At 44.5% G+C, this 14,304-nt stretch overlaps 1 protein-coding gene and 1 pseudogene across 3 annotated transcripts in view; one reads left to right on the top strand and one right to left on the bottom strand.

Annotated features, from left to right (window-relative positions):
- RMDN3 (regulator of microtubule dynamics 3) overlaps positions 1-4,612 on the top strand; it is a 57,125-nt gene extending 52,513 nt beyond the window's left edge. For 2 of the 3 annotated variants that reach the window (XM_068944277.1, XM_068944276.1), the window contains exon 12: positions 1,385-4,612. In XM_068944277.1, coding sequence (XP_068800378.1) covers positions 1,385-1,438 — 54 coding nt within the window. In that variant the 3' untranslated portion in view covers positions 1,439-4,612. The remainder of the gene's footprint in view (positions 1-1,384) is intronic. The other variant, XR_011141226.1, reaches the window with a different exon arrangement.
- A 7,358-nt stretch (positions 4,613-11,970) lies between these two features.
- Positions 11,971-13,863, bottom strand: LOC104148731 (cytochrome P450 1B1 pseudogene; annotated as a pseudogene).
- Between the last annotated feature and the right edge of the window lie 441 nt (positions 13,864-14,304).

Below are 14,304 nucleotides of genomic sequence, written 5' to 3' on the forward strand. Positions count from 1 at the left end.
GCTTCTAGGCTCCTGTAGGCTGGAACTGATTGGATGTTTCTGCTGTGTGCTGCCCAGCATCTGTGGGTTTATTGTTTGTTTGTTTTTTACCTAGGATATTCCAGCTGTTCCATTACTTTCCCAAGGTTATGAAAAATAGACTGTATTGTGTTTTAGAAAGCGCTGTGTGACAGTATTTCCCAACTGGGAGTTCTTTTTTGCACTTTTTATTTCCTGTTAAGCCAAAACTGTACAGAAGGTGCCAGCAAATCACTGCCAGTTAGAAACTGATTAAAAACACCGCAGCTTTTGGTTTTAATCAGATGCTCTTTGCATTATCATGAAAAATGCAAGTGAAGTAATGTAAACCGGTCCTCCAGAATTTACTCCTTCATCCTTAGTCAGACAGAATAAACATTTTGGATGTAAAGCTGCATTATAAACATGTGCAGCATTTTCATGATACTCAGTTTTTAAGGCCATAATTAGTCTTTGTGTTGCTACACTGAAAGTTTTCTGTTGAGCCTCACAAGTATGCGAGTCTCAGCCAACCATCTGGTGGCATGCTGATTTGCCTGTGCTACCACCTGCAGGGCACTACCCAGTACTACATAAATTACTTGGCTACTGTATCCTGGCAAATCTAGGGAAGCCAAGGTATCAAGCAGAATTTCCTTCTTCCAGAAGGAAATATCCTAGCTCTGCCAAATAAGTAGCTTCCTCACCGTAGACTGATTGGAAATCTCTCTAAACAGAGTTAGAATGGTATATTTGATAAATAGAAACAGAACCTTTTTCCAAAAGAGCAAGAAATGCCTATATATACCTATAGATACACCTATACCTAGAAGCATAAGAACTTAATCAGAAAAGCACTGAGATTTTCAGGAAAGACTGGGAGAAAGCTAGGGGCAGAAAGGCATGAACACTCCATTCTCTTTTTTTCAAAAAATGGGAGTCTAGTAAGGAAGCCAATATTTAAGTGACTTTAACAGCTTAAGTATTTGCAAACATTAGTTCTCTTCATCTCAAAGAGGGAGTCTAATAACTTCCATCATATAGAGAAGCAAGAAATAAGGAACTTCACCAGCATAAGAAAGTCAGTGACAGAGCAAAGGATAGAATTTTGCTACTCTAATTCTCATTTCTTTTCTTAAAAGGAAACATAAGGAAAACTCTCTTTAATTCTTGGGGAAAACATAAATAGACATCAAAGACGGTCATATTCAGAATGTACAATAGTGTTCAGTAATGTACATAAAAAGAACCGTTCAGAAGAGATGGAGGGGTGGAAGAGGTATTTAAAGCCTGTTATGGGGTTGGAGAAGAAAAAGGAAATTCAGCTGTCTTTTCTAATTCTTTAAGTTAGGCTGCATATTTATCAGTTATTTTATTGCATTTCCAGGATGCCGAAAGCAAGAGAGAACTTGAGGAGATGCAGTTAATCTGGGAAGAATAAGTATTTAAGAGCTCATTACATTTGATACTACACAGACAGTAAAATTCCAGTTAAAGGGATTTCACGATCCTGACCAATTTGATTGCACTTCATGGATAAGCCACAAGAGTTTACAAGAGGGAAAAATGCATGGCAGTCTCATCAGCAGTTCCAGGAAAAGATCTTGATAGAATTTAATCAGATAAAATTTTTGATTGTCTGATTCCCTTCTTACAGCACTGGATATTTTTGATTTAAGAATTAGATTAGCTAATTGTATTCATTAGCTTCTGATTATCTTCTACATGATTCTGTTTTTCACATTCATTTAATGTAAACTTTGAAAAAAATTTATTGCACAAATTCTGCACACGTAACAAGCTGTCACAAGGATGCCATTTGGGAAATGCAATTGCTTTTTACATGCCAACCTGAACTTGATGGTGAGCTCTCTTATCTGATTCCTGAGGGAGTCTTCAGCGAAGATTTTTTCTGATTAACTATTTTGTCTTTTCCTTAATATACTATATTAATGTAATCAATTGAAATAACTGATTACATGTCATTTGCATAGAATGTTTCAGCGAGATAAAGTTTAGAGCCATTGTGATCAGTGGTCTGTCTACCATTGTGGGATTTTTTTGTTTTTTTGTTGTTTTTTTTTTTTAAATCAGCCTGATGCACTGAAGGCAGTGGGATGTTCTTACCTCCCTCAGCATATTGACTCGAATGAGTAGGGACACTCTGATAAAGATAACTACCAAAAAAAAAAAAAAAGACTACAATGCCTTAGAAAAGTGAGTTGTCAGCCCTTTCTTCCTTACTATGACAATATTGATGATGGTATTGAAAACGCGCTCCTGTTGTTCATTTCCAAGCATACCTAATTGCCTGCTGGTTTTCCATTGAGCAGAAACCAGTGCTGCTCGCTGTAATGAGTTACTGTCAAGGCAACAATGAGAGTTCCTTCACAATATGAAATCTATTTTTAAGAGAAACATTACTTTCATTGGAGAAATAAGTAATAAGATTTTAAACTTGAGGACTTCCTCCCAGTGATGTTACTCTTTTCACTCAAATGAGCGTGGAAGCTCTGTGTGTTCCTCTGAACTATGCTGCTATGGTTTAGATGTACTAGCTTAGTTTGAAAAGCAGTTATTTATCAATGACATGTTTGTTACAGGAAAAGAAATATTTTGTGGTAGAACTGACAGTTCAATGTAATGTTCTTGCTGACTAACACGATGACACTGGAAAAAATAAAGCTGACAATTGATGTTTGTTCTGACAGGTTCTAGGTATCAAAACAAAGGTCAGCTGTGCTGTCCACTGAAAAATATGTTGAAACAAAAACTGCATTCAGTAATTTCCCTAAGCTGCAGCGAGCAGGCAACTTGATGCTTATTTTTTATGATTTGTTGCATTTTGTAATATTGTATCATGTTTAATTTTGCTATGAAGTAAAAGAGTAAAGCGTGAGAGTAAAACATTTCTCAATTGCCTTTTAAGTTGGTTATATGTATGTATTAGGATTATAGCTCTTCTACTTCATGCAAATAAAATTGAAGGGCAAATGCGCACCAAAGTCAAGCTCAGAAACTTCTCATTTTCTAGAATTGGCACTTTTTAGTTAGGTTTTTGTCCAAAATAACCCCTTGAAAATTTTGAGGCTGAACTGTCTTGTGAGATCCAAGCAAATGCAGAATTAGCTTTATTTGTCTGAAACTATTAAAAATTGATGCCTTAAATGGAGTGCTGAATTCCAACAGGCTTAATGATCACAATTTTGGGGGGCAAAGCTCCCTTCCTGATCAGTGGACACTAGATCTTAACTGCAGAACTCTTCAATACTTAATGTATGCTGCTCTTTTTAGTTCATTCAATGGAATGATCAGGCTGTCTGTCTTGCTTGATATGAGAACATTATATGAATCTCTTGTTTTGAGTATTTCCCAGTGGATGGCCATATGGGTTTTCTGAACACCTGGTCTTTAAATATTTGCACAAGATTTTAATTTTTCTTTTTGGTTGCTTAAACCAAAAAAAATCCAGATGTGAAATCCACATTCTCAGCACTGATTTCCAAAAGAGGACGATCAGCTACTTGATCCTTTCACAGAAGGTTTGCAGGTGTTTACCTGGAGAGAACTGATAACAGCTCACAAAACAAAACAGTTGCTGAATGAGGGGTTCTTGTGATACGCTTAAAAGTAGCAGGGTACTCAGGTACCCTTCCCTACCAGCAACTTCTAGGGTGATATTAATAAATCATGTTTGCTACTATGTGTTGTTTAAACATTGCCTTCTTCTAAAAGTAAAAGGTTTCAGCATATGTAATAGGCGGAGTGGGAAAAGAAATATTTACAATACCAAGGGATAGTAGCTTTACTTATTTGCAAACAAGTGCAAGCCTTCAGCCGTTCTTTAACTTGTCAAAACATTAAACTGTTCTGAGGAGTCTTTCAGTTATGTATTTTCTGGTAGTAGTTTTCTCTCTCTGTTTCCAACAACTTATATTTTAGTTTGACTTTCAGGTTTTTTTTTTAATGTCTATTTATTTTTTTAATGTCTCTAATTAAAATTAGAGACTGCCAGTCAGCGTAGACGAAGTAGGTTTGAGAAGAGTTGCTGATTTGTTCTTCCTTTTACTTACTGCTTTGGATTTTGTATTGGGTTAGGTTAGAATTTTTCATGTGGGTGCATCCCGCTTATGTTGTTTAGGATGAAGGCACTACTCCCGTTAACTTTAGAAGGGGTGTGAATGAGGAAACAATGTTATTAATTGATCTCTTGCCAAGGTGACTTATCAGTCTGAAGCACCTCTCCAAACAAGGAGCCTTTGGTAAAAGTTCACACAAGAAAAATGCTTTGAGTTACCAGCTAAACAAAGCATATTCTGGAATTAGACCCAAATTTTGTTTTTCTTGCTGACAGACAATTAAGTAAGTTTCTTCATGGGGAGAGAAAGTGTTTGATGAAACACCTCAAAAGATTTATGTAAGGCATATGGGACTGTGACCAGAATCCTTTCTATCTTTGAGTAAAAGTATGTGCTTCCATAGAGGATAGGGTGATAATTAAATTGTGTTAATTCTTTTCAGTTGATGTTACTTCTTAGATTATTTTGCAAGGGCACAAACTTCTGTGAATACTTAAAGGTCTATGCCATTTGATTGCCTACTTCACTTTGTATTTAAAAAAAAAAAAAAAAAAGACTTCAATTTTGGGTTAGAAGAATAAGGTCTGGCATTCCACTTCCATTTGTCCTTTATGTGTGTGGTCTTGTCCCTTCCTTAGGGAATCTGAAGTTTCGAGGTCTGTTATTCTGGTGTTCATACCGGAAAGACTTCCTGTGGAGGCACAGCATCTGCTTAAATGGCTAGGGTGGAGATTTGCATTTAACAGATATTTTTCTAGTCTGATGTATCTGCAGGAACCTATTTAATGCATCTCTAGAAACCTGATGAAAGGAGGTGCCAGAACCTGCAGACCCTTTCAAGTACAGATAAAGCTATATTTTGCTGTTTCCGTTCTGATCTCCAGGAAGTTATGACATAATGATCAAATGAACCTTTTTAGTTTTCTTTTTTCTTGCTTGCTATGAATAAGAATGTGATTAGTGAACATAATTCTGATAGTATAGTTTTCCAGTTGATGTGGAGGTAAGGCAAGGCTGTGTAATTCAACACTTCCTGATCAACAATGCTTGGAATTTTTTTTTAATGTTAATTTTTTTTTTGTAAGCAATAAAATATGAAGCCTCCTTTCCTTAGGCTCTTTTAATGCATGTTAGGAAGGATGGCAACGAGGGAAGCCACTCCTGTTCACAAGGGGAATGCACTTGAATAGCTTTGAGACAACACAGAAATCAATACTTTTTTTTTAAATTTGCACATACTTTACTGACCGCTCCTAGCGTATAATGTGAATTTCCTGAAGATGCCTGCACTGTGTACATTCCAGGACCACAAGAAGTTACAGATTTGTATAGTACAACTTTGGTAAAAAGGCTCTTTGCCCTGCTTACTTTAGAAGCCGTTCTTCAAGTATTATCACAGGGTGAGAGATGATAGTTATCTGGAGCTAGTCTTGTCTTATTTTTAAAGCATACCTACCTGTGGTTAAGTTACTATATTAAAGAATAATTGAAGCTGCCTAACCAATTTATCCTCACAGTGCTGTTCTGTTTGAAATAAAGTATTCATAATCCAGGGAGAAAGTGGGTCTGTTTTAAGTTACTGGTTAAGTTTTAAGGTCTGTTTGTGTTGATATCTTGCTCTTTATGTCAATACATTTGTAGGTGAAGAAATCCAACCACCAGGAGAAAATTTGTCTATACAATGTCATTGTATTTATATGCATGTACAGTATGACAAATACAATAGGAAAGTATGGGGAAATAACATATAACATTATTGTTTATGTATCAATGTTTTATATAAAATAATGTGGGTTACACCTGTAGCAGATTTTGTATGTAAATATATTGACTGGTACTTACATTTTTTTTAAAGGCACCAAAGTAATCTAGCCACACATGGTGGTAAATGATGTACTCCAAGGGAAGTTATTTTTAAATAAATGTGTATAATCAGTTGTGACCAGGTGTGAGTAGTGTGTTCTGCCTTCATTATCCAAAAGGCCATATTTGGCCTTTCTCCCCCACACAGAAGACACAACAGGGGAAGTTCTCACTCAGAAGATGGCCCTCTGAGCATTAGTAAGTACCCCTTTGACAGCTTCAACTTTCTATGGTGTAGAAATAGGGCTATATGTAGTGGTCAGCTTGTTTGCAATCTCTTTCCTTTTATTTCCTTGTTGAGGTGAAATTCTAGTAAGCAGATGTAGGGCTAGCTGTTGAGCATGGTTAAACCATGACAGCTATCTCAGAGGGAAGAGGCTGGCCAGCCTGGGTGCCAGTTGTACTGGATCACCCTATAGAGAATTGTAATTAGCCTAACAACAGGACCTGTAACTTATAAGGGAGGGCTTCTTCTCACCTACTTTGGAGAGAGAAAGAGGACCCTGGAAGCAGAAAACAGGGCTCTATGAGATGAGCCTTATGGCACAGGCAGTGTGGTTTAGCCCCAAGGAAGGTGTGACCTACTGAGGCAACTGAGTCAGGAAAGGACATGAGGTACCTATCCTCATCCTGTCCTATTGTTTAGCATAGATTCGTTTGTCTCTTGGACCATCAGAAGTTTTTGACTGGTGAAGGACTTTCAGATGTAATTTTGTAATGCTTGAGTGTTAAGAACTTAATGATCAAGTGAATAACAGCTTAGAGCATGCACAAGATAGTAAGTTTGAGAAAGTGTTCTTAAGCAACTTGGACGTCTTAGAGAAAAGAGAGGACAGGAGTATTGGCCCTGTGGCTTAGGACAGTATAGCCTATTCAGAGAAAGGGATTTAAAAGCAGACAAGTTCAGTAAAGTAGTTGGTTTCCAATAAAAAGAGCATGCCAGAGCTGTGACCATGCATCTGATGTGCTGGGAAAGTTCTTACTCAGTATTGGAATAGAAACGTCAACATCACTTTCTACTAAGAAATGGGACAGTCATCATTCTCACTCCCACCCGGGCTTTGAGGTTTCTTCTAAATCAAGATTTCTTTGGTTCAATGACACTTGCAGTTTCCTGATGTGCCTTGGAAATTCCCTAGCAAAAACTGACCTGATCAGATCCTGCTTGGTTGGAGAGAGAACCTGAAGTAGGAGGCTTGCATGCAATATGCATACTCTCATGTTTTTACGGTAATTTTTGACTAACTTTTCTTTTATGCTGATGTGAGTGAACAGTCACTGTTTTATTCTGAGTTACTTTAGCATAAGCCTACTTCAAAATCTCCTGAATATTACAATAAACTGTTTTTTTCCAACTGAAACACCGCTAGAAATAAAATGTACATAATCTGACTTTGTTTCTATTGTCCTGTATGCAAAGCACATTTTAAAATCAGAGATAAAGCTGACCTTAAGGGAAACACTTTCATCACGGGGGGAAATTGATGCCAAAATTGGGAGAAGAAAGAGATGAAGGAACAAGTTGTGACAAAATCAGTTTGCTATAGACCTGAGTTGGTCCTGACATATGAATTAATTTCAGATTTTGCACACATAGGCAGACATTGCAGCATCAGTTACACATGAAAACATGACCTTAACAGCTTATGTAGCTAGAAATTTAGTTCTCTTAACAAGATGTATTTAATTTTTTGCTTCCCAAAAGTGAAAATTGGAGTGGCTCAAGACCCTGAAGGAGGATGAAATAATATAGGATCCTTCTCTATTTAGGGAGAGTTCTCATCATTAAAATGTATACCACAACAAAAGTCAGTTTCTTCTTTACTGGGCTCATGTCAACTTGCCTGTGTAAAAGCTGCATGCCTTTTGGATGAAGCTTTAATAATTGAATTGCTTACGGGAAGCAAAAGGCTCCTAGATTTCTGCAGAATTCCTGCTTGGCTTGTCTGCATATCTACAGTGAATTTTTCAGAGGAAAAGATTAGATTAGTTGCTTTTCTTTTTAGTAAAAGTCTAGCTTTACAGCCAGTTATTTCGCTTGTGTGCCTTTTGCTGAGCAACAGAGAGCATGCTCCAGAGTTTCAGTAGCTAAACTACAGTGGAAGCTGTGCAATACCTGCCTATTTGCAAAGACGGCTGTAATCTTAGATGAGGAGCGGGAATGAGGTTTGGACACAGGGGACTGTAAATACACAACGTATTTCCCAGCATTGTGCTTCTATTGGAGAGAGAGAAAAAAAAATCATATTTCCTGGCAGCGTCTCTTTCCCTAAACTTGAAAAATGAGGTGGTCAAAGCATTGCAAAATCGTCCGAGTAGTTACCGTAAGCAGATTTCCCCCTGCGGAAATAAGAGCTACAGTCCTACCCTTTGCAAGGCATTGCTGTAAGCTAGCGCAGTGGAACAATTTCTGTTCCATATAAAATGTGTACATCTAAATCTTCAAGATAAAGATTTGGAGAGCCCCAACTTTAAATGGCTTATACATAGGGCGGGTGCTGAGTGATTTTCTTCACTCCTCATTCAGGCTAGACTCTTGAGCTAAAAAGGAAACCCAGATGCCGAAACACAGCTTTGCAAGCAAGGGAGGGATAACCCCATGGCCGTTGAACTGCGCTGTGCATGTGGCCTCGATTTACATTTGCTACGTCCATAGATGGCACGGCGGTCTCTGCAGTAGTTCAGGGTGAAGCATGAAAGTGAATAATAGCGCGCTCAACTTCAGCCGAGAGCCTTTTCCTCCTTGTTGGTATTCGTTATGTAAAGAGCACGAGAATGTTTAATTTTAATAATGGGAGGGCCTGCACAAGGGGCTGAATGTAAGAGTGGCCTTACTGTGTCAGCCAGCTGCACATGTGTAAGGAAAAGTATAATACGAGGCACATAGAGCGATACTTCAGCGTCTTCTCACAGTCTCCAGTTTCTTATGGTTTTAGTATTCTCGATGAGTGGTGGTGTCTTTGTGTTTAATAGCCCTATATGGATTTTCTTCCAAGAATTAGTTTAAACACATTTTTTTGGCAACCAGAGCATCCTGTGGCAAGAAGTTTCACCATCCGCATCATACGCTGTGTGAGGAAGCATCATCTCCTTTGCGTTGACCTTTCAAAGTGCTCGGGGTTTTTGGTGCCCCTAATTCTTGTACTGGAAGAGACAATTGCCTATTTGTGTTTTCCATGCCACTCAGGATTTTACAGAGCAGGATCTCTTTAGCACTCTCTCTTCCAGCCTGCTGAGCACTAGTCTATGTAGGCATTGCTTGTAAAGGAGCAATTCCACACCTTGGGTCATCTTCACTTTTTTGCAGGGGAGAAAAAGGGGGAGTAAAACTGCACACGGTGTTCAACATGCAGATGAACTGTGGGTTTACACAGTGTCATGACATGAATCTCATGTGGTGGGCTGGACTCAAATTACTGCTGATGCCTTTACTTTATAACAGTTCCCATTAGGTTATGGTAGCCATGTTGGCTCTGTTAACCATAGGGGCACTGGAAGCATTGCAGTGCAAGATGGACTTGAAAGCATCCTCGTTCTCTGAGATGACTCAAAGAGGTGGGCTAAGACCTTGCAACTCTTCTGAAATTCATTCCTCCAGTTTAGTTTAACTGTAAAATAAGCTTGAATAAATAACTAGCCTGCTGTCCTCATTGGAAAGACTGGCTACCAGTAAAGGAGCACAGAAGTCTGTAATAGCATCTCCGGAGGACAGAGTTAGGTTTCATGCAAAGAGCCCCTAGCTGGACTATAAAAGCTGTAGATGACTGTCCATGGTGCTGTGGAAAATTATAGGCAAAACTCTGATGGGGCAGTAAATAATGCTGAAAGATGGAATTTTTTTGTTTGTTTTATGACATCTCAAGTAATGGTTTTATCTACCAGGACGCAGATATGTATCAAAACCTAGATGGAGAGGAGTCAAAAGCTTGCATTTCCTTTTAAAACTTAGTCTTATGAAACTCTTGTTGAACACTGTCTTGTTTGTGCTCACAGGTTTTAGCAGCCCATGGAGATTGCTGTGAGAAAGGCAAGAGAGGTCGTGGAGTCTCCATCTTCAGAGACAGTCAAAGCTGGGCAACCTGCTTTAGCTGGCCCTACTTTCAGCCGGAGGATGAGCTAGAGACCTCCAGACGTCCCTTCCCACCTACCTCTGTGCATAATTTTAACAGAAAGAAAATTGTTTCCTTCCCCTTCCCACAAAAAAAAAAATAAAATAAAATAAATTAAAATAAAATAAAATAAAATAAAATAAAATAAAATAAAAAGAAAGCCTAGCTTTACTGATTGTGAAGGTCTCTGCAGGAAGTTTTCACTATTGGTAAATTACTGCCATTAGGAAGTTATTTGTACCATCCTCTGAAACTTCTGCTGGGTGCGCTGAGATCTCCCCGGTTGTAGCTTTCTGTGGCTGTTTCTGTCCTCCCTTTTGGAAACCATATAAATATGAAGATAACCTGAGGTAAAGCCACCTCTATTAACTTAGGTTGGATGTGTTTATCTGCACTAGCAATTCAGTGATGCATTTTAAAGTCGTGGTAAGAAAGTGCGATAAAGTCAGCTGCATACAAGGTAGTAATAGTTACCTAGGAGTGATTATTTACTTCGTGGATACACGAGGGACTTCAGTTCTTTGTGCCAAATAAAGGAGGATTTCTTTACAATTGCAGGTTGTGCTGCCAGATGTAATTCAAGAATTAAATTTTGGGGCAATAACATGACTTTGGAGACGTATCGTGTCCCATTTCAGGAAAGCAGTCCTATGTAAGCTTTTGGCTTTCCAAAACCTTTTCTCACTTTGGGCTGAGGCTTATAGAATGAGAAGTACCTTTGTCTGTTGGTTGTCCCCTGCATTGCCCTGGGGGAAATGGTATTGGACATGGAAAAGAGGGCCCTCAAAGGGCAGCTGCACCCCAGCCAGGGGTTTGGGGAACAGATGCTGAAGGCATTAGTTGTAGAGTCTGGATAGGGCCCATCTTTATGTGCCTTACATTTGCCAGGACAGGCCAAGGCAGGTGTACATGAGCACAGTGATAAAACCAGTGCCAGATTGTCAAGGGATGTCTTTAGATGGAAAATGACACAGACTCATTCTTCTGCAGCATGTGGCTTTTAGGCAGGTGAGATGAGCTTTCCTGACTGCAGATGTAGCCGTTTCTCTATCCCAGAGAAGGGATGCGACGCTGTGCAAGGACCCTGAATACCCACCTGAGCCTCCTGGGGCACCTAAACCAGAAAAGGGAGATCTGGGCACTGCCTGCTCATGGGTTAAAATTACTGGGGCAGAACTGCAGGTCTGGAAGGGATTTTGAGAGGCCAGGGGGCTGCCTCCCCACCCTGAGGTGGGATTAAGTCTATCTAGACTGTCCCTGGTAGCTGTTCTTTAAACTCTTAAACTCCAGTGAGAAGACAACTCCTCCCTTCCCCCCGCCCCCAGCCTCCCTTAGCTTTTGCTTGACTTCTCTGGATGTTGGCAAATGCATTTCCTCTGCATCTCTTACTCCAGCCTTCTGCAGCAACAGATGAAGCAAATTACCCCTTGCTCCAGCCTGGGGCAACAGGAAAAGCCATTTAATAACCTTCCCGTGTGTCCTGGGAGTGCTCCTGTCATGTTCCCCATCCCCAGCCAGGTCCTTTCCCCAGAGCTCCCGTTTCCCAACCCCCTGCTCTCCTGAGATTGGCTGGCCTGTCTCCCTGGGTGCCCTGGTCAAAGCAGGGCTCAGTCCTGAGCCAAAAACCCCCCTCCTCTGCTCTGCAGGCAGCGCTCCTGTTAGTGCGCCCTGAGTGGGATGTGGTTTAGTTTTGCACCATGATACTGATTCAGCTGGAAGTCCTGGCCCGCTGGAACTGGCACTTGTTCCAGCAGAGATAGTGGCAGCACAGCGTGATCACTACTGATCTCCAGGGCTGCCGCAGCACTGGGGAGTACCAGGAGAGCTGCACTTGCCCCCGTGGAAGGAGGGAAGCCCTGGGCCCTGTGTGAATGATGCTTCCAGCCTCCCCCCAAAGAAAAGGAGCAGAGCCAGTTGCTGTGTCAAAGGCTTTTATTGCTGAAGGACTATGGGGAGTCGCTGCCGTTGCCACTTGCCTTACAAATAGGTGTGGGGAAGCATCATGGAAAAACGCACCTGCGTGCAAAGCAGGCTCCAGCACAGACCTCCGGGGCTGCCCACTGCTGAGGGGACGCCCTCTCAGAGCCAAGGGAGTAGGCACCCACCACCCCCTGCCCTCACCTTCCCCAGGGCACCCTACAGCAGGGGCACCCTGCTTGCAGCAGGCAGAGTGACCGCTTGGCTGAGCTCTGCAGGCAGCAGGCATGGGCAGTTCATGGGTTGGTCAGCGAGGGGTGTCTCTGCGTCACGGTGATGGTGAAGGGCAGCGGTTTCAGTGCGAGCCCATGGATGCAGTCCATCGTGAGGTGCTCGGCCGGGTTGGCATGGAAGGAGCACTGGTGGAGGAGGATGGCAGTGAAGAGGAAGATCTGGAGCTTGGAGAGCTGGTCACCGATGCAGCGCCGTTGGCCAGCTGAGAAGATCATAACACTGCGGGCGCGGTCATGGTCCAGGTGCTGCTGCGCATCCAGGAAGCGTGAGGGGTCGAAGCGCTGGGGGTCGTGCCACTTGTGACAGTCATGGTTGACTGACCACTGGTTGACAAAGACCACGGTGTCCTTGGGGATGTGGAAGCCATCCAGCTCCACATCAGCTGTGGTGGCGTGCGGGATGGTGATGGGCACGAAGCTGCTGTAGCGCAGTGTCTCATAGATGAAGGCCTCCAGGTGGGGCAGGCTGGGCCGATCCTCAGCCATGGGCAGCCGGGTGCGCCCCACCACATGGTCCAGCTCATCCTGGAGGTCACGCTGGAGCTGCGGGTGCTTCAGCAGGAGCAGGAGGACCCAGGAGAGTGCTGTGGATGTGGTGTCCTGCCCCGCACCGAAGATGTCGGTCATGGCACCGTCCACATCGTCAGGGCTGAGCCTGTTGGGGGGCCCATCTCCATGCTCCACTGCAGCAATCATGGCATCGCTGATGTCACGGATGACGCCGGGCTTGAAGGTGTGGCGGTGCTGCACCACCTTTTTGCACACGAAGCTGTGCAGTTCCTGGTTGAGGGCCTGGAAGTCGCGGAAGACGCTGCGCACGGGGTTGGGGAAGTGCTGGAGCCAGGGCAACACGTCCACCAGGCTGCCTGCACCCACTGTCTGCCCAAAGCGGTCGTTGCGGCCCAGCAGTGCCAGGAACTCGCCGTCGTCGTGGCTGTAGCGGCGGCCAAAGCACAGCGCACAGATCACATTGGCATTGGCCACCACGAAGAGGGGGCAGGGCTCAAAGTAGGCGCCACCCCGGCTGAGCCGCAGGAAGAGCTGGACGAGGTCCTGTGCCTCGCTGGCCACGTGCTGCTCCACGGCCCGCCGGCCCTGGGCGTCTGCCGTGGAGCACGCCCGCAGGGCGGCATGGGCCAGGCGCCGGCGGGCCCGCCAGCGGGCCGTGAGCTGCCCAAAGGCCACGCTGCGCCCGCCTGACACCAGCTCGAAGGAGGGGAAGTCCGGCCTGCCGGCGAAGCGAGCACCCTGCCCCACCAGCGCCCGGCGGATCGCCCCCTCGCCGTTGAGCACCACCACGCGTCGGCGGCCCAGGCGGAGCTGGAAGATGTTGCCGTAGCGGTGAGCCATGCGGCAAAAGGCCAGGTGGGGCAGGCGGCCCAGCTGCAGCACGTTGCCCACCAGGGGCCAGGCGAAGGGGCCCGGGGGGCTGCGGCTGCCCGCCGAGGCCCCTCGGGCAGCCCGGGCCCGGCGGCAGGCCTCGACACACAGCAGCACGGCGCATGACGCCAGCAGCACTGGCTGAACGGCTGCCCGCAGCGCCGCCGCCACCCCAGGGCCATCGGGGGCCCCCGAGGTGCTCATGGCTTGCGCTGCGCACTGCTCTGCCGCAGGGGGAAAGCGCGTACGCTGGCTTTATAGCCGCCTCGGAAGGGGCTGAGCCTCTCTCCTCCCCCGTGGTGGACCGCAGTCCCCCGACAGCCCCGCGCTGAGCCGCTACGCACACTCACCCTGGCAAGGCAGGGATGGAGGGAGGGAGGCCGCGCGGCCACGAGCCCGCCTGGCCCGGGGGCGCCAGCCGTCGGACCCCGCTGAGGGAGCGCGTGGAGCTGGGCGGCCGCAGGGCCGGCAGCTCGCTGTCCCCCCCCGCCCAAGCCTCGACGGGCTGCGGCCGCGGGGCTGGGTGGGGGGGGGGGCTCTGTGCCAGCCCCACCGCCAGGAAGCCCCGCAGATGGCCTTTAAAAGAGGTAGGGTGCCAGAGGAGTCCTGGGCTTTCCACTCTGCTCAGGAAACCTGTGTGAAACGTGAAGCGTTAATAGAGCTGAA

This window comes from Struthio camelus, chromosome 5, assembly GCF_040807025.1.
Source record: "Struthio camelus isolate bStrCam1 chromosome 5, bStrCam1.hap1, whole genome shotgun sequence".
NCBI classification, from domain to species: domain Eukaryota; kingdom Metazoa; phylum Chordata; class Aves; order Struthioniformes; family Struthionidae; genus Struthio; species Struthio camelus.